Source organism: Haliotis rufescens, unplaced genomic scaffold, assembly GCF_023055435.1.
Source record: "Haliotis rufescens isolate VD_foot unplaced genomic scaffold, xgHalRufe1.0.p SCAF_8, whole genome shotgun sequence".
Taxonomy (NCBI): Eukaryota; Metazoa; Mollusca; class Gastropoda; order Lepetellida; family Haliotidae; genus Haliotis; species Haliotis rufescens.
This window is the reverse complement of record NW_025964372.1, coordinates 25,672,513-25,692,371: the sequence shown is the minus strand read 5'-3', so window position 1 is coordinate 25,692,371 and position 19,859 is coordinate 25,672,513. Positions and strand designations below refer to the sequence as shown.

Genomic DNA, 19,859 nt, shown 5'->3' with positions numbered 1-19,859 from the left:
GGTGCTATTTTAACCAGTTATCGTATGTGAAACAAGGCACATGGCAATAAATTATTTTTACAATTTTGATTGTTATTTTTTATTGATTAGAAATGAAATACACAGGATTGGGATTTTATTACTAATATAAGTATTAAACATATTTAACATCCTTTTTAGAAAAACATTGTTTGCACCTCGCAGAGATACATAAATTCCCAATGTCAATGAAGGGTGCAGCGCGTTGGGAAAGAGCGTGGTGAGAAGGGAGACAACTCTCTGAACTCTCTACATCGGAGGTAATAATTTCAATGACAACAAGGAGTTGCCAATGTAAACATATTCACGTGCACAGTTCAATTTGAAGTCTGAAACAGTAGAATGGCAGGGGCAGAGCCGTTTGTTGATGCCAAATTAGCACAAAGAAAGGTGCTACTGTTTTCAAAGACATACTGCCCCGATTCTAAGACGGTGAAAGCGGTTTTAGAAGGATACAAAATGCCACCTCAAACATACGAAGTTGTGGAGATTGAAAAACGTCAAGACTGCAACCAGATAGAAAACTACTTCCAGATACTATGTCTGACTGACAGCAGAGCGGTAAGCATATCCCTTATTAAATATGCTATATCATAAAACATTTTTAAATGCAGTTTCCTAAAAAGTCGCTGAAACTGGAGAGTGGCGTGAACACGGACAGTATGTTACAGTACGTACGTACCCGTTGTTGTACGTCATTGATACGCTAATCGTCTAATCAACCATCGATTGATGAGGTTGCCTAAGCCCACATCTGGCTCTCCACCTAATTTGTCTTGGCATCCAATTTAAGAACGCTTAAATTATATCAGTGTACACAGCTTGTACCAGTAAATTCAACTGGAATCGATTTTCACATTACCATATACATCCACCAAAATTTATTCCTAAATATTTTATTGATTTGTCCCTCTTAGCAAGAAAAAACACGAAAAATAATTTCAACATTGAAATATTGACATCCTCATACCAGATAAACATTTCCAACATTTCTAGCATACTGCAATGTGGCACCGAAATGCCACGTAACTGGGCTCTCATTGGTGTTGCATGTTCATTATATTGGGTACCAAGGCTGCATAAGAGATAGTAAGTGTTTCTCAGGCACATTTTGTCTCAAATGTGAGGGGCAAGGAAGAAATTATTAATTTTTTATTTTGAAAACAAAAGTGACGCTCAAGAAACACTTATTTTTATTTATCACACGGTGAATACCAACTAACACAACAATCTTTTTAAACTTCAATCCTATTGCCAAATGGCTTGGTATTAAAAATTGAGTTCAAAATGTGTCCAGGGCCCACTTGCACAAAGCGATCTTAGCGCTAAGATGATCGTAACTCCCATACTTTAACATAGGCTTACATAGTCTTAGCGCTAAGATCGCTTTGTGCAAGTGGGCCCTGGACACATTTTGAACTCAATTTTTAATACCAAGCCATTTGGCAATAGGATTGAAGTTTAAAAAGATTGTTTTGTTATGATTGATGTATATGTCAATATAAGGCTTAAAGTTGTATTTGACATCCATCAGCTGATAACGACAGTGCCTCGTGTCAAGTGTATCGCATCTTCATTCTATGTATCATATAATCTATTATCATGATTATGACACACACCCTGCACCCATTTACCACTGTAACTCAGTGTCCAGTTTCAATGCAAGGATGGTAGAGACAGTTGTCCCATTAAATTGCACTGTTATTTCAGGGTTGAAACAAGACTTAGTGTCACCAGTATCAAACTGTCTTTTGCATAAGATCACACAAACAACTAGGAGAATAGTAGTAGCAGGATTCCCAACCCCCATCTTAGTACTCAGAAAAACATATTTTTTTTTTAGGCAAGGGAGTTAACCGACTCCTAAAGTCTAGTTCCCACCCTTGCCAAACTCGGCTGGAATTTTGGGCTTGATCATAGCGCCACCAGTGGATATCACGTTCAGAAGATGCATTCATGTTCATTTAAAACTCAACGATTAAATTTCTGTTTTAACCTGTTTAACCTAGAGATATGGAGATGACACGGTCACACCAAATCGAACCAAAGCTATGGTGGCTAATCGATTCAGGGTATCTAATCACAGTAGTATATATATTACCCTGGATGATTGAAGTTGAGCTGAAAAACATGAAGGAATGGAATAAAAGCGGAATTTGGCGGCATCTTTGTCTTAGTGTCTAGGCATCCTTGTCTTGGTGTCTTGGCATCCTTGTCTTGGTGTCTTGGCATCCTTGTCTTGGTGTCTCGACATCCTTGTCTTGGTGTCTGCATCCTTGTCTTGGTGTCTCGGCATCCTTGTCTTGGTGTCTCGGCATCCTTGTCTTGGTGTCTAGGTATCCTTGTCTTGGTGTCTCGATATCCTTGTCTTGGTGTCTCGATATCCTTGTCTTGGTGTCTCGGCATCCTTGTCTTGGTGTCTTGGCATCCTTGTCTTGGTGTCTTGGCATCCTTGTCTTGGTGTCTCGGCATCCTTATCTTGGTGTCTCGGCATCCTTGTCTTGGTGTCATGGCATCCTTGTCTTGGTGTCTAGGCATCCTTGTCTTGGTGTCTAGGCATCCTTGTCTTGGTGTCTCGGCATCCTTGTCTTGGTGTCTTGGCATCCTTGTCTTGGTGTCTTGGCATCCTTGTCTTGGTGTCTAGGCATCCTTGTCTTGGTGTCTAGGCATCCTTATCTTGGTGTCATGGCATCCTTGTCTTGGTGTCTAGGCATCCTTGTCTTGGTGTCTAGGCATCCTTGTCTTGGTGTCATGGCATCCTTGTCTTGGTGTCTAGGCATCCTTGTCTTGGTGTCTCGGCATCCTTGTCTTGGTGTCTCGGCATCCTTGTCTTGGTGTCTCGACATCCTTGTCTTGGTGTCTAGGCATCCTTGTCTTGGTGTCTCGACATCCTTGTCTTGGTGTCTCGGCATCCTACTACAGTCGTGCCCCGCTTATACTTCAGATATCCGGAAACCTCGGTTCCCGGACGATTTTCATTCAAAACGAAATAATTACTATATAAATTTACCCGTATATACGGAAATTCAGTTTCGGGAACCGGACGGTCATTTTCATACACAAAACACTGAAATGCACACAAAATTGTCTCACTTATCCGGACAATACACTTCTGCTGGTGGTGATCCTTTGATTCATGAGAAGTCAATTAACCAAGTGACACATTATTGTTTAAAATTCAAACCTCAAAATGTGGTAAAGTTCAAACTTCCATGACAGACTTTTTGAAACGTGTATGAATAAAGATTGAGTGGATGTATCTGTTTGTTCTGTCATCTGTCATGAGTTGCATTATTGAAGGGAAGTAACTCTTCCAGTAAGAAGCTGGTTTCAGTTATACGGAAATTCGTTTATACGGACGAATTGTGAAATGACGCAAGTGTCCATATAAGCGAGGCACGACTGTATTGGCATCTATTGTAAATGTTGATGACATTTTTTTGTTACCTTTCAGGTCCCCCAACTATTTGTGAATGGAAAATATGTTGGTGGCTTCAAAGAAATCACACGCTTTCATGAATCTGGGAGGTTGAAAAATCTACTGAAGGAGGCTGGTGCGGTGTGATGTGTAACAACAATACATCATAACTAAGCCAAAATGACTTCCACAGGCAAATAATTTCCTTCATATCTGCATTTGAAAAAGGATCTTGTACATATTAAATCATTTTAGTAGCATTGTTTCACATGTAATAAATATTACCGAAACCTTTGTAATGCATCTGTAGTAACTTAGAGTCACCAACGACTCACCATAATGGGTTTAATGCATTATCAACTGTATTCCTGTTATTTCAAGGTGTGTCTGTTTAATGTGGGAGGAAAGCCTGAAGTGACACAGGTTGTCATGTTACCACTTTGGTGAAACCCATGAGCACGGGCATGGTGTGGGCAGTCTAAAAATAATAATCAGGTCCGCAGCGGTTGCGGTTGACAAAGCGGTTGACAAAGGGACATACCGGTAACTCTGGACAGTGAAATCACCTGGGTTAACGAAGTTCCTGATGAATGTTACTTTGTTTGTTGTTTAATGCTGAACGCAGGAATATTCCAGGAATATGTCGCTGGCCTGTAAATATCCTAGTAAAAATAAACCAGACAATCCCGTGATTTATATTGTGAGCAACGGTCAACGCCAATGTGGTGGGTACAATGCTACACCATCAACCAACTCACTGAACCTGACTTGCTGATCTATTATGTTGCATCTGACAACCAGCATCAATCAATTTCTACCTGGACTAACTACAGGAGTGTTACCATGGTTACTGAGTAATGTCTTTGGGATGTTACTGACTAGACAAGGGACACCTTTCCAGCCATTGCATGGTGTGGACACCAAAGATTTGTTTAAAAAAATAATGAAATGACAACACACAATTTACAGTAAATAATGCTTTTATATACATCTAAATTATGTATCTTGATCATCTGACTTTGATACACAAAACATGATACAACACGAGATATCAATCATCTCACAACAATTTGTCTACCTTTCATAGTAAGGCTTCAAATTAGCATGTAGCCCAAGTAAACAGTTGTGTACAATCAACCTGGGAAAGGGCCTCCCTACATAAATGTATTCCTTGATAAGTAAAATACTGGAATACAGTATACAGTATTTAACTACCGTTGGACTTGAGGGATTCTTTTGGTTTTCTTAAAATGAAAATAAAAACAAAACGTGAGGCAGACTTTATGATCATGTGGGTGGTGCCTGAGAACCAAGATATATTATTTTTTTCAGCCTAATAGTTCCACATACTTTAAACATAATAATCACTTCTTCACAGGTGTGTATTCTGTGAACACATACAAGCCTGCTGTCCGACCAATGATTTTGGTTGGTTGGTTGGTTTGTTGTTTTACGCCACACTCAGCAATATTCCAGCTATATGACGGCGGTCTGTAAATAATCAAGTCTGGACCAGACAATCCAGTGATTAATATCATGAGCATCGATCCGCGCAATTGGGATCGATGACATGCATTAACCAAGTCAGCGAGCCTGACCACCTGATCCCGTTAGTCGCCTTTTACGACAAGCATAGTCGCCTTCTACTGCAAGCATGGGTTGCTGAAGACCTATTCTACCCCGGAATCTTCACGGGTCTAAACAGTTGTGTACAATCAACCTGGGAAAGGGCCTCCCTACATTAATGTATACCTTGATGAGTAAAATAATGGAATACAGCCATACAGTATACAGTATTTAACTACCGTTGGACTTGAGGGATTCTTTTGGTTTTCTTAAAATGAAAATAAAAACAAAACGTGAGGCAGACTTTATGATCATGTGGGTGGTGCCTGAGAACCAAGATATATTATTTTTTTCAGCCTAATAGTTCCACATACTTTAAACATAATAATCAATACTTCACAGGTGTGTATTCTGTGAACACACACAAGCCTGCTGTCCGACCAATGAGCGCTCAGATTACATCGGCAATATGTCTCATGCAACCTGCCCCGTGTCCTTGTGACCTCCACTCTGCACATTGCTTCAGTATCAGGCAATGGTAGGTTTTGCACAAAGTTCATCATGGAGTTACACACAGACACTTGGCCTTGTAGCGGATAGTCTGGGTCTTGAAGGATTCTTGCTTCGTTTCAGTCTCATTAAAATCAAATCTTGCTTGCTACTGCTACACAAAAAATCTGATTCTTGGTTCCAAATTTGAAAACTGAACAAAAATTTCTGGAATGTCTAATAGATGGCTGAGAATCTCAATGGGCTATGGAAAGTCTCTTCATTTTCAAATGTTTATCCCACTGAAACAACCGATACATGATGTCTAGCATCAGGAATCAGTCGTTCAGTCTGTAACAATCGTTTGGAATACCCTATGTGAACCTTTGAGGTTGCACGATTAGAAAACACATTCAGACTTTCACTTTCGTGAGCTTGTAAGCGACACTCTGATTGGTCGGATGAAAGGTCGTTCTATTGTGACCTGTAATGTGATGTCCTCAGATCTTTGTGTCGCCCTAGCAAGCACCAAGATATGCCTTTAATGAGATTTGCCTCGTTTGTATTTGCTTCTATCCACCAGGAAGGAACATCTAGGTCCCTTCCATTTCCAGCCTCTGACGAACCAGGTCGATTAATTCTGCCGTTACTTCTGGCTTCAACATTTCGCTTATCTGAAACAAACAACCACTATCTCAGAACAATCTGAAACAAACAACCACTATCTCAGAACAATCTGAAACAAACACCCACTATCTCAGAACAATCTGAAACAAACAACCACTATCTCAGAACAATCTGAAACAAACACCCACTATCTCAGAACAATCTGAAACAAACACCCACTATCTCAGAACAATCTGAAACAAACACCCACTATCTCAGAACAATCTGAAACAAACACCCACTATCTCAGAACAATCTGAAACAAACAACCACTATCTCAGAACAATCTGAAACAAACACCCACTATCTCAGAACAATCTGAAACAAACACCCACTATCTCAGAACAATCTGAAACAAACAACCACTATCTCAGAACAATGTGAAACAAACAACCACTATCTCAGAACAATCTGAAACAAACAACCACTATCTCAGAACAATCTGAAACAAACACCCACTATCTCAGAACAATCTGAAACAAACAACCACTATCTCAGAACAATCTGAAACAAACACCCACTATCTCAGAACAATCTGAAACAAACACCCACTATCTCAGAACAATCTGAAACAAACACCCACTATCTCAGAACAATCTGAAACAAACACCCACTATCTCAGAACAATCTGAAACAAACAACCACTATCTCAGAACAATCTGAAACAAACACCCACTATCTCAGAACAATCTGAAACAAACACCCACTATCTTAGAACAATCTGAAACAAACAACCACTATCTCAGAACAATGTGAAACAAACAACCACTATCTCAGAACAATGTGAAACAAACACCCACTATCTCAGAACAATCTGAAACAAACAACCACTATCTCAGAACATCTGAAACAAACAACCACTATCTCAGAACAATCTGAAACAAACAACCACTATCTCAGAACAATCTGAAACAAACAACCACTATCTCAGAACATCTGAAACAAACAACCACTATCTCAGAACAATCTGAAACAAACACCCACTATCTCAGAACATCTGAAACAAACAACCACTATCTCAGAACAATGTGAAACAAACACCCACTATCTCAGAACATCTGAAACAAACAACCACTATCTCAGAACAATGTGAAACAAACAACCACTATCTCGGAACAATCTGAAACAAACAACCACTATCTCGGAACAATCTGAAACAAACAACCACTATCTCAGAACAATCTGAAACAAACAACCACTTTCTCAGAACAATCTGAAACAAACACCCACTATCTCAGAACAATCTGAAACAAACAACCACTATCTCAGAACAATCTGAAACAAACAACCACTATCTCAGAACAATCTGAAACAAACAACCACTACCTCAGAACAATCTGAAACAAACAACCACTATCTCAGAACAATGTGAAACAAACAACCACTATCTCAGAACAATCTGAAACAAACAACCACTATCTCAGAACAATCTGAAACAAACAACCACTATCTCAGAACAATGCGAAACGAACAACCACTATCTCAGAACAATGTGAAACAAACAACCACTATCTCAGAACAATCTGAAACAAACAACCACTATCTCAGAACAATCTGAAACAAACAACCACTATCTCAGAACAATCTGAAACAAACAACCACTATCTCAGAACAATGCGAAACAAACAACCACTATCTCAGGACAATGTGAAACCAACAACCACTATCTCAGAACAATCTGAAACAAACACCCACTATCTCAGAACAATCTGAAACAAACAACCACTATCTCAGAACAATGTGAAACAAACAACCACTATCTCAGAACAATCTGAAACAAACAACCACTATCTCAGAACAATCTGAAACAAACAACCACTATCTCAGAACAATCTGAAACAAACAACCACTATCTCAGAACAATCTGAAACAAACAACCACTATCTCAGAACAATGCGAAACAAACAACCACTATCTCAGAACAATGTGAAACAAACAACCACTATCTCAGAACAATCTGAAACAAACAACCACTATCTCAGAACAATCTGAAACAAACAACCACTATCTCAGAACAATCTGAAACAAACAACCACTATCTCAGAACAATGCGAAACAAACAACCACTATCTCAGGACAATGTGAAACCAACAACCACTATCTCAGAACAATCTGAAACAAACAACCACTATCTCAGAACAATCTGAAACAAACAACCACTATCTCAGAACAATGTGAAACAAACAACCACTATCTCAGAACAATCTGAAACAAACAACCACTATCTCAGAACAATCTGAATCTTGATGGATTTAGAAATAATATAAAAGACAAATATTAAAAAAACATAAAAGTCACAAGTAGACCACTAAATTGATAAATGTGAAAATACAAATAGTTCATGAGTTATGTTCTGGAAACGAACCTTTCATCATGTTCATTGATAGGACCTTTTAGGTCCAACTTGTCATGGAAACCATGAAAAGTAACAATTTCCAAAATTCTAATAGAAAAAGAGTATCTAATAAATCTTAGCTGAGTATTAATCATGATACTAACACGCACAAACTCAAGCATGCTCAAAGCGCTAAATGGATCAGGGTGCACCTGATTTTCATTCTCAGCTCCCTGGGGATCATGCAACCCAAGCTGTCCATGAGGCAGTAGAAGGTTTACAGTCACAGTCTGTGAAAGTTTACAGCCTGATGTGTATGGTTCATTTGAATCAGTGAGTGAGAGAGTATGGTTTTAAGCCGCTTTTAGCAATATTCCAGCAATATCACGGCGGGGGACACCAGAAATGGGCTTCACACATTGTACCCATGTCGGGAATCGAACCCAGGTCTTCTGCATGACAAGCAAATGCTTTAACCACTAGGCTACCCGACCGCCCCAGCATACAATGGAGAAGGGAAACAGGGAATCACTCCAGCCTTTCAACATGTTTTGTTTGTTTGTTGTTTAAAGCCGCACTCAGCAATATTCCAGCCATAAGACAGCGGTCTGTAAATAAACGAGTCTAGACCAGACAATCCAGTGATTGACCACATGAGCATCGAACCATGCATTTGGGATACGATGACATGCAGAAAATGGGCTTCACACATTGTACCCATGTCGGGAATCGAACCCGGGTCTTCGGCGTGACGAGTGAACGCTTAAACCACTAAGCTACCCGACCACCCCCAATTGAATCAGCTTCAATGATCAAAAATACCTATTGTTTTAGCAAGGGAGATAGATCTATGGATATACGACTTCTCTATTACAATGAATTTGACATTTCGGTGTAGATACTAACACCGTTAACAAGCAAGTGATATGACGCATTCATTGTAATAAAGAAGTTGTATATCCATAGAGTTATCTCCCTTGTTCATCATCCCAGCTTCTAAACCCCACTTGAAGAGTGAGTGAGAGAGAGGTTTTAAGCCGCTTTTAGCAATATTACAGCAATATCACGGCGGGGGACACCAGAAATGGGCTTCACACATTGTACCCATGTCGGGAATCGAACCCGAGTCTTCAGTGTGACAAGCGAACGCTTTAACCACTAATCTACCCAACCACCCACCCCCACTTAAAGAAGTTACCCTTTTCTTATGCCCCCATGGTTATGTTTAGCATCCATTCTATGTGTCTATGCCGATAGGATGATATTGAGAATCTGTAACAACCTGGTAACAGACCCCAACAGTGTGGAACCCACCAAATCCATCTGTTAATCCAGGCTTTTCTCAACTTACTGCATGGTTCTCGGAGGCCTCGTACACGTACAGAATGCTGGTGTCGTACAGCATCATCTGGTGGTCGGCAAGCGCCAGGACACAATTCCGGAGTCGGGCTATCACCTCGCGATCTGCTCTTGGAACTGGCTGCAAACAGGTTGAACATTCTCAACAATGCCATTGAAATATGGTGCAGATTATAAGCCAAGTGTTTCTGTCTTGCTGAGTCTTAAGCCACACTCAGCAATAGTCCAGCCATGTGAGGGAGGCCTGAATCTAACCAATTCTGGGCTGGATAATACAGTGACAAATTGTGAGCAACGGAAAAACAAAAACAAAACAGAAACACTGAGCCTTGAATAACGCTAAAAGTGGCAAAAATACACACCCAAGAAAGAGACACACAAATACAGGGATGTGAGCAGGTTTTCCCATAAAAAAAAGGGGAAAAGTCTAGGGAAATTTTTTAAACATTTGATAGCATTTTAAGCAATTCTGTGCAGTTTGGACAACATTCACAGCAAGAAATGTAATAAGTCAATGGCAAAAGTCCAAACCTATGATGCTGACAGTTCTGATCGAAAACAGGACAATCTGCGACGGTTGTCCAGTTTTAGATAATATTTTTCAGATAGTTTTTTTTAATATATATATTTTTATGCGGAAGATGATTTTTTTCCGAGGACTACTGTTTAAAAAACCGCAATTTTCCGCATTTCCGCGGAGATTTCACAACTCTGAAATACACCACTGCTCTTGAACAACTCAATAACATGTCTCATGGTGAATTTAATGGTAATGAACTTTTTTAAGATTGGTATACGAATCCAGTGACTCAAAAATATTGAAATGTGAAAAAAATGAAAAGCTATGTTTATTATTTTACCGTCTGGAAATAGGTAAATATTCAAAAAGCGCATTTACTGGAGCTATCAAAATTAAATTGGTTGAAATACCGTACTCTTATTAAAATGTGTTGAAAATTTATATTGAAAACTTCAAAACACAACAAGTTATGAACATGATGAAGAATCATGGGAGGATGTGATACATTATTTTTTTTTCAACCTACCGACCTGGATATTTTGTGAAATATCCGTAAACCAAAACGATAAATGAAAGTATCGCTTAAACAATATATTGTGAAGGGATTTATTCACCTCTAGGTTCTGTTCGTATCCGCCTGTGTCGTCGCTGTCCTCATTGGCAGTGGGGGAGATCCAGATGAAGCCATTGTTGCCGAGGATGATGGAAGCTCCGCATGGCAGGTTGTGGAAGTGGGTTTTCCTCCTCTTCACAAGTGAGGGGGAGACTTGGAGCAGCGTACCCTGGCTTAACTGTCACCAAACGCCACAATGTCAACCACTTTGTGAACTGATTACTCGTTCATTAGATTCAAATGTTCCCAGCTCAAATGATTAATGTGTACAGTGACACCCTGGTAATATGGATGGTAGTGTTCCAACTGGAATCATTTGGATTAATTTTTTTTTTGATTAACACATTAAGGCCCAATAATGGTGGAGTAATGCTATTTTGATAGCAGCATTCAAGTCTGTAATTGCCAGGTCTTCAGATTAACAGAGTTCTGACTAACAGAGTTCAGTGTAAATAGTATTAGTGACAGTACCAGTATCCTGAAGATTTAACATTGCAGCGATAGAAATTGGCACTAGTCCGGTAGTCCTTGCCAAACTGCCCAATAGTTAAGGTATCATAAGGACTAGTAGAAATTTGCCATTTTTGATGGTTTTTCATAAGGACTATTGGACTGAAACTATTAGTTTCTAACACTGCACAGGTTTCTTTTTGGTACCTGGTATAAGGGCGGATCCAGCACTTCTAAAAGGGAGGGGCGTAAAATATCAAAATCCTCTCTCTGTCCGTTTTACTGTCTACAACAAACTACATTTGGTTTTCAAAAGGTCTGCCCCAGCCCCCCCCCCCCCCAACCCCAAAACCAAACAATACATGGAAACATAATATAATTCCATCTAACATAATTTCTGACTCAACTTTCTCAACCTCACAAGAGAAAACAAAATAAAGAAATGTTTCCAATACCCATTATACAACTGACCAACGCAAAATCATCTATCTGAAATAATGTACGATATAATGATGGGTACAAGTTATAACCAGGTTTCTGAAGGTAAACCTGTGGAAAGATTACTGTATTCAACGTAATAAGCGCCCACAGCGATATTTGCTAATATATGGCTAGTGAACAATCCCAATTAGCACCCCTTCTGATTGATAAATGTACACAAGACTTATTTATTCGTGTATAATACGCACTCGTGTGTTATATGTGCCCTTAATTATGGGCAATTGAATTCTGGAAAATATATCTTAATAAGTTAATACTTTTTTTTTAATCATTTCAGGCTGTCAGCATAAACCACGAAATTTACTAATTTTTTTTTCTTACAAAAATTATATTCTAATAAGAGGCCCCCTATTTCTAATTTTGAGAGCGACTGGGCGCTTATTACCTCGAATACGGTAATAATGGCTCCGAGGTTATTGTGTGTGCTGTGACGATGACATCGACTTCCCCACGACCCAACTTACCTTCCCATACTTGAGACTTCTTGTGTGTAGAGATAGGCAGCCATCCCCCATCACGTTCTGCACCTCTGCCTGACTCAGTCATGGAGAAATAACACACTACGCCATCAACTGACTACTTCCATTGAACTTTGTGCTAGCTTAATGTGGAAAGACTGAATGAGTTTGGGTTAACTCTGCTTTCAACAGCATTTCAGTAAATGACTGCTTCTAGGAAAACCGCGGTGATGCAGGTCTTAGATGTTTACTACTTTGGTGAAACCCACGAACATGGATGTCATGCTTACAAACCTAGAAACGTAATCAGCGCAAACCAGAATTAAGACTGGACCTGACAATGCAAAGATTGACAACATGAGCACCGATATATATGCCATAGGGATATGATGACATGCATCAACCAAGTCAGTGAGTCTGACCAACAGATCCTGTTGGTCGCCCCTTACGACAAGCATGGGTTGCCAAGTCTAACTTGGATCTTCACAGGGGGACAAGCATGGGTTGCTGAAGACCAAGTTTAACCTGGATGTTCATGGCGGACAAGCATGGGTTGCTGAAGACCACGTCTAACCTGGATGTTCACGGGGGACAAGCATGGGTTGCTGAAGACCATGTCTAACCCGGATGTTCACGGGGGACAAGCATGGGTTGCTGAAGACCATGTCTAACCCGGATGTTCACGGCGGACAAGCATGGGTTGCTGAAGACCACGTCTAACCTGGATGTTCACGGGGGACAAGCATGGGTTGCTGAAGACCATGTCTAACCCGGATGTTCACGGCGGACAAGCATGGGTTGCTGAAGACCAAGTCTAACCCGGATGTTCACGGGGGACAAGCATGGGTTGCTGAAGACCATGTCTAACCCGGATGTTCACGGGGGACAAGCATGGGTTGCTGAAGGCCAAGTTTAACCTAGATCTTCATTGAGGACAAGCATGGGTTGCTGAAGACCACGTCTAACCTGGATGTTCACGAGGGACAAGCATGGGTTGCTGAAGGCCAAGTTTAACCTAGATCTTCATTGAGGACAAGCATGGGTTGCTGAAGACCATGTCTAACCCGGATGTTCACGGGGGACAAGCATGGGTTGCTGAAGACCATGTCTAACCCGGATGTTCACGGGGGACAAGCATGGGTTGCTGAAGGCCAAGTTTAACCTAGATCTTCATTGAGGACAAGCATGGGTTGCTGAAGACCACGTCTAACCTGGATGTTCACGAGGGACAAGCATGGGTTGCTGAAGGCCAAGTTTAACCTAGATCTTCATTGAGGACAAGCATGGGTTGCTGAAGACCATGTCTAACCCGGATGTTCACGGCGGACAAGCATGGGTTGCTGAAGACCAAGTTTAACCCGGATGTTCACGGGGGACAAGCATGGATTGCTGAAGGCCAAGTTTAACCTAGATCTTCATGGGGGACAAGCATGGGTTGCTGAAGACCATGTCTAACCCGGATGTTCACGGGGGACAAGCATGGGTTGCTGAAGACCAAGTCTAACCCGGATGTTTACAGGTAAATAAGGAATGTAGGTATGTCCAAAGGATACACTGATGAGGTCCCCTTCCTTCAGGTAATGTCTCATCAACTTCTCGTCCTCCTCCGACCTCCGCCGCTGTCAACAAACAGGCAGTGAAAATGCAATCACTTGAACTTTGAAATTTGAAACAAGAAACTACAAGTTTTCAACCCAGAGCAGCCTTAGAAATTCAGTTTTAAAGACTAGTCCAGAGGACTACCGTAAACATTATTTCACTAGTCCTCATTGTTTGTACCTAGTCCTGCTTGAGTGAGTGAGTGAGTGAGTATAGTTTTACGCCGCTTTTAGCAATATTCCAGCAATATCACGGCGGGGGACACCAGAAATGGGCTTCACACATTGTACCAATGTCGGGAATGGAACCCAGGTCTTCAGCGTGACGAGCAAACGCTTTAACCACTAGGCTACCGACCGCCCCTTGTTCTGCTTGTACAAAACTGTTCACTATGTTTACATTTTCTGTCAGTTATATTCAGTTCCAATTTAAGCATTGTTTGTTTGTTGTCTAACGCTGCATTTAGCAATATTTCAGCTATGTGATGGCGATCTGTAAATAAACATCTGGACCAGACAATCCATTGATTTACATCATCAGCATCGATCTACACAATTGGGATATGATGACATGCATCAACCAAGTCAGCGAGCCTGACCACCTGATCCCATTAGTCGCCTCTTAAGACAAACATAGTTACAAAGTCAAGATCTATTCTCTATCCAGATCTTCATGGGTCAAATTGAAGCATTGAGAAGTGGTTCAGAATTATAGCCCTCAAATGCTTCTAGTCAATAAGGACGACCAGTATTAGATTTTTACTTGTCTTCACAAGAATTTAGTAGTGTTGTCGGGCCATGGAACCTATCCATTCAACCTCCATTACACAGACACCTCACTGCCTCCAACTGTTTGAATATTGATCTAAAACTTGTCAGAGTTATCAGTGCTGTGCTGAATCAAGTTGAGGACAAGTGATACTTGTACAAATATCCCCCCCCCCCCGTCAAAAAAAGTTAACTATGGCCCTTGGTTATTGATCTTTATATGTATATTATCCTTTATCTGGGATGTTTTTATGAATATTTTACTGTTATTTCCTGTTATGAATCCTATGACCTACTGAAATCCTATGAAGGCTGCACTTACATGTACACTTTCTTCGTAGTTTAACCTGCACTTCTAAACTACTATGTGCATACATTTTGTGGTGAATAAGTTTTCATTCAAACACAGATAAGTAGTACTTTCTAGATTTGATTTGTGACCCACTTTTAATTTTTTTAGGGTACAAAGAATCTATAAACAATTGAAAAAAATATTTTTTTTTGCGAAATGAATGTGTTAATATCTGTACCAGTTCTCCGCCCGGCAGGTTGACCGAGGACAGCATGAGGACAGAGTCCAGCTTCGAGTGAGTTTCCACCTTCCAGCGGCGCTGACAGACTTCCAGGATCCGACCAATCACCACATCCCCCACCTCACCATTGTACCTGACGGAAACACGTTGATTGTACATGACATGATGCAACCATGGTAACCCAACGCTCATCATACAAGACATGAGATAACATTGAGTGAGTGAGTGAGTTTCCACCTTCCAGCGGCGCTGACAGACTTCCAGGATCCGACCAATCACCACATCCCCCACCTCACCATTGTACCTGACGGAAACACGTTGATCGTACATGACATGATGTAACCATGGTAACCCAACCCTCATCATACAAGACATGATTTAACATTGAGTGAGTGAGTTTCCACTCTTGCCAAACTAGGCAGGAATTCCGGAGTTACATTTTGGCTGGACTAACAAGTCTATGCATAGTCCAATCTAAATTGCATAATGAACTAGACATTCAGTTTGTAAACAACATGGAATTCTGGTTTCAGTCGACTGCAGAATTTGCAAAGCATGTGTACTGCCAACTGGTCGTCGACAGATATTTTGCAGATCTTTTCATGTTTTCAATCAAGGTGCTCAAGTGATTTGATGTATTTCGTGTGGTAAGACACGTTTTATTACAATAGAGAATTTGATTATCGATCAGAATGTCTTAACTGGGCCATTTTGTTTGAAACAAATGCAAGCGATATGAGAGGTGGAATCTGACTGGTCAATAGGAGGAACGTAGGAGGGATATAACTTGTAATAGCCAATGGCGGGGCTACGATCGAACCTGGAAATTCCAGCCTAGTTCGGCAAGGGCGGAAACGGAACTTTTACAGTCAGTTATTGCCTTTGCCTCGGGAAGATGGACCACTCGATCCATTTAGTCACCTCTAATGACAAGCATACCTGTAAGGATAGATCTTTCAGTATCTCACAGCACTTCTCATGCAGAACTAGACTGAAGTTAGACTTAGTGCCTGATAGCTAAATACTCAAGTCATTTGTATGAAACCATGGTAACTGATAAAAGTTGAAAACTAGAGAAACAGAAGACAAAGATGCATTGTGTTTGTGTCAGAGTTTGTTTGTTGCTTAACACCTCACTCAAAAATATTCCAGCAATATGAAGAGAGGTTGTAAATAATTGAGTCTGAACCAGACAAGCCAATGATTGACATCCTGTGCATCAATCCACATAAATGGGTTATGAAGACATGATTCATCCAAGTCAGCAAGCCTGACAGGCCGATCCATCTCGTCACCTCTTACAACAAGCATAGGCTGCCTACCAATTCTAAGCCTGATCTTCACGGTGTTAGTGAGTGAGTGAGTTGGGTTTAACACCACTTTTAACAGTATTCCAGTTATATCACGGCGTGTCAGCTTAATGTGGGAGGAAAGCCTGAAGTGATGCAGGTTTCAGACGTTTACCATGTTTACCACTTCGGTGAAACCCACGAGCACGGGTATGGTGCTGACAAACCTAGAAACATAATCAGGGCGAACCGGGATTCGAACACACAATCATAGGTTTTTGGCGTGTCCAAGGGATGCAAATCGCGGTGCCTTAGACGACCCTCACGGTGTTTAAACTAACAGCCAGGAAGTAACAGCTTGCAAGGAAAAAGTCATTATGGCTCAGACATCATGGGAAGGTGTACTGTTGGTGCCTACCTTGTTTTGAGAGGCTTCACACAGATGAGCTTGTTGACACGCTCCACGACCCCTGCCACCGAGGAGTGCAGTTTCTCATCTTCCATATAAGTCCCATGACCACTGAAAAAAAATAAAAAACGACATATTTCAAGTCTTCTTTCATCACAAAAATAACATTTCAAAGCCAGGGGTCGATTTAACTGCTGGCCCATGGGTCTGTGGCCAGTTAAAATTACATACGGCTTGCTGAAACGTAAAGTAGATGGCTTGTCAAAATGTCACCCCTTCTCCATGTTTTAGGGGTGAGGAATTTTCAGAACCCTGCTAGGTGGCTATGCAACCTCAGGTTCAGCCACTTTGTGACCTCCACCATTTAGATGTAGGCAAGTTAGTTTGGAAAAGGGCCAGTAACTTTTAAAAGGAGCAAGCCCTGCTGGCTACATACAAATTTGTTGTTAAATCTACCCCTGAAAGCACATGTTTGGCTAAAACACTAAGTGCTAGATTTGACATAGCTGCTAGCCTGAGATTGGGGTTATGTGTAAAACACTTTCTCCAAGTATATCATGTATATGGTAACGTTACGACCAACCACTGGTCACAAAGGAATTACATGAGTTTTAGACTGAGCATGTCAAAATAGTTAAAAATAACCTACTAATACATTGCAAATAGCTTTTCTTTGTCAATAGTACTGATGTCACACCCGCATAAATTTCGTAATTAATACCAAGACAAAGTTTATTATTAATTATTATTCATGTTTCCCTACAGCTTTGCTAATGTTCTTGTTTGAAAAGCATCATGTGAAAACCTTACATGTGTAATTTCCCTGACATCTTGTTTAATAAAAGCTCAATACAAATGCAACAAATATGAAAATAAATGGGTACGGATCCTACAGATTTGTGTAGGAGTCAGGTAAATAAAGTATAAATGTTCTTAATCAGGTACGAATCGGAAGGGAATTTAGGTACGAGTTAGATGTTTTCGGTGGGCACGAATCCCTATGGGTATGGATCGTCTACATCCTGAACATACTTTTTCAACTTTGTCTCTCAATAGAATAATTCTAGTAAAAAAACACACACAATTTTGAACGTAATCTGATTCACAGTAAATTGAATTATTCAAATTTCAAATGCTATCTGACTTCACATACTCCCTCCAGGTTGGGGTCATTTCGTACCCCAAATGAATTGATACCTCTAGAAATTCTGTATTCCTGGAAAATTTGTAACCCTAAAAATAAGAAAATTTGTACCCTATGAAATATATCTAAGTATACCTTTATAGGGTAATATAAGGTCCTATTACAATTTTTACATTCGTTTTAAAACATCTTACATTTTCAAACAGACATGTTCATTGTGATTTCTCATGAATTGTGTGACGTTCATATTTATCTCAAAGTCTTAAGTATTGAAATATGGATCGGCCTTTCCTTCGACGAGCCAAAATATTCTGAAATCTATAGGTCAACATCATATTATGAACAATAAAAAACTTCATGTCATCCCTTCAGAGAATTCAGGTAAACTAACTGGTGATAGACAGAAATTATATATTCCAATATTGAGTTAATTTAGTTGCAGCTTTTAGTGTACTGTATATATTTAAAATAATAATAACCATAAGCGAAGCACTTTGGACCAACCGATTGCTATAGCCAGATATTTGGCATCTGGTGATTAGGCTGGCTACTTGAAACGGCCCGGCTCGATGACTGAACGTGGAGTATTGTTTCCATTTAAAGCTTAGCATCGGTCTATGGACGAACCCTACATATTTATCTTGTTGAAATAACATACAGCCCCATCAATTTATTATCACTTGACAAGTTGTTCTAGTTAAATACACATCTCCATCTCAGCGTTTTTTTAAACATTATCATCGGTCAACCGATTGATCAGATATCCTATCGCCCTATGCGGTTACGTTGATGGTCTCTTAAATTTGGTGCAGGATTCAGGTCAGGTCTTTCTGTTATAAAGATCTAAGTCTAGATTTATATTTAATATAGCGAAATTTATTGCTTATTGCATAGAGTTTTTTTATGTAACGTAATTTATTGCTTTTTGCATAGGGGTACGAAATTACATACCCCCTCCCTCCAAGTCCGCTAGGCTACTAGCCTTGCGCTCTCCATCAATCTGCACACTAAAACCAGTCCGTCGTAACTCTCTGCGACAATCACAGGGCTAAGATCACTTTATGGAACGGTGCCCAGAAGTGGATTCTGTGCAATAACTTAGCAGATACAGATCACATTCCCGTTGATCGAAAACTGGACAATCATAACTGTACCGGTATTAAATTTCATGTTTCCCATGTTTACGAATTAATTTAAATAAATGACATCTACCGCATGAATCCGGTATCGGTTGTGATGACATCTCCAGGCGTGACAAGATTGTTGATCTCCTCGATGTCACCCGTCTTCTGTCGAACACGTGCACTTGCCAGTCGAATATCAACAGTCGCCATTTTGAAAACTTATTATCTCCCTTGATAAGAGATACTATATTCGTCATAATGTGATAATCATGATAAGCGTGACGTAAAAGGCGTCTGTTGGTATGTCAAGAAAGTACTCTCCGAGATGTAATATATTCAAAATATTTCTCAGGTTACATTTAATCTAATAAGTGACTGCTGAAGTTGTATCCTTCGGTCAGCAAGTGTGTAACTGGAATCAGGGAGTCTGTATATTTATTTAGAGTACCGACTCTCACCCAATTAAATTTAATGGTTGTTCGTCATTTGGGTAGTGTGGCAGTAAGTAGGGCTGGGACGGGTAACTCGGGTACTCGGGTACTCGGGTACTCGGGTCGGGTGGGTACTGAGTAGGACCCGGGTACCCACAGGACTACCCGGA

The 19,859-nt window shown here is 40.3% G+C and overlaps 2 protein-coding genes across 2 annotated transcripts; one reads left to right on the top strand and one right to left on the bottom strand.

Moving 5' to 3' along the window:
• The first annotated feature begins 273 nt into the window (after positions 1-273).
• LOC124118243 (uncharacterized monothiol glutaredoxin F10D7.3-like) lies at positions 274-3,730 on the top strand. Its single transcript, XM_046480356.2, has 2 exons — positions 274-579; positions 3,473-3,730. The coding sequence occupies exons 1-2, from the start codon at positions 361-363 to the stop codon at positions 3,581-3,583; spliced, it is 330 nt and encodes a 109-aa protein (XP_046336312.2). The 5' UTR covers positions 274-360; the 3' UTR covers positions 3,584-3,730.
• Positions 3,731-5,111: 1,381 nt separating this feature from the next.
• LOC124118245 (exosome complex component RRP4-like) lies at positions 5,112-19,480 on the bottom strand. The gene is made up of 9 exons (XM_048389589.1): positions 19,347-19,480; positions 17,000-17,101; positions 15,530-15,596; positions 15,290-15,358; positions 13,947-14,012; positions 12,400-12,468; positions 10,986-11,162; positions 9,844-9,972; positions 5,112-6,165 (listed from the first exon to the last, which is right to left on the bottom strand). The coding sequence occupies exons 1-9, from the start codon at positions 19,466-19,468 to the stop codon at positions 6,085-6,087; spliced, it is 882 nt and encodes a 293-aa protein (XP_048245546.1). The 5' UTR covers positions 19,469-19,480; the 3' UTR covers positions 5,112-6,084.
• Between the last annotated feature and the right edge of the window lie 379 nt (positions 19,481-19,859).

What these genes read in the sequence shown, in the direction of transcription:
- LOC124118243 (XM_046480356.2), top strand. Translation starts at nt 361, where the DNA reads ATGGCAGGGGCAGAGCCGTTTGTTGATGCCAAATTAGCACAAAGAAAG. An exon ending in GTCTGACTGACAGCAGAGCG is followed by an intron (nt 580 to 3,472) that starts GTAAGCATATCC and finishes GTTACCTTTCAG; the next exon opens with GTCCCCCAACTATTTGTGAA.
- LOC124118245 (XM_048389589.1), bottom strand. Translation starts at nt 19,468, where the DNA reads ATGGCGACTGTTGATATTCGACTGGCAAGTGCACGTGTTCGACAGAAG. An exon ending in AGGAAGGGGACCTCATCAGT is followed by an intron (nt 12,469 to 13,946) that starts GTATCCTTTGGA and finishes TGACTGAGTCAG; the next exon opens with GCAGAGGTGCAGAACGTGAT. An exon ending in GATACGAACAGAACCTAGAG is followed by an intron (nt 9,973 to 10,985) that starts GTGAATAAATCC and finishes ACCTGTTTGCAG; the next exon opens with CCAGTTCCAAGAGCAGATCG.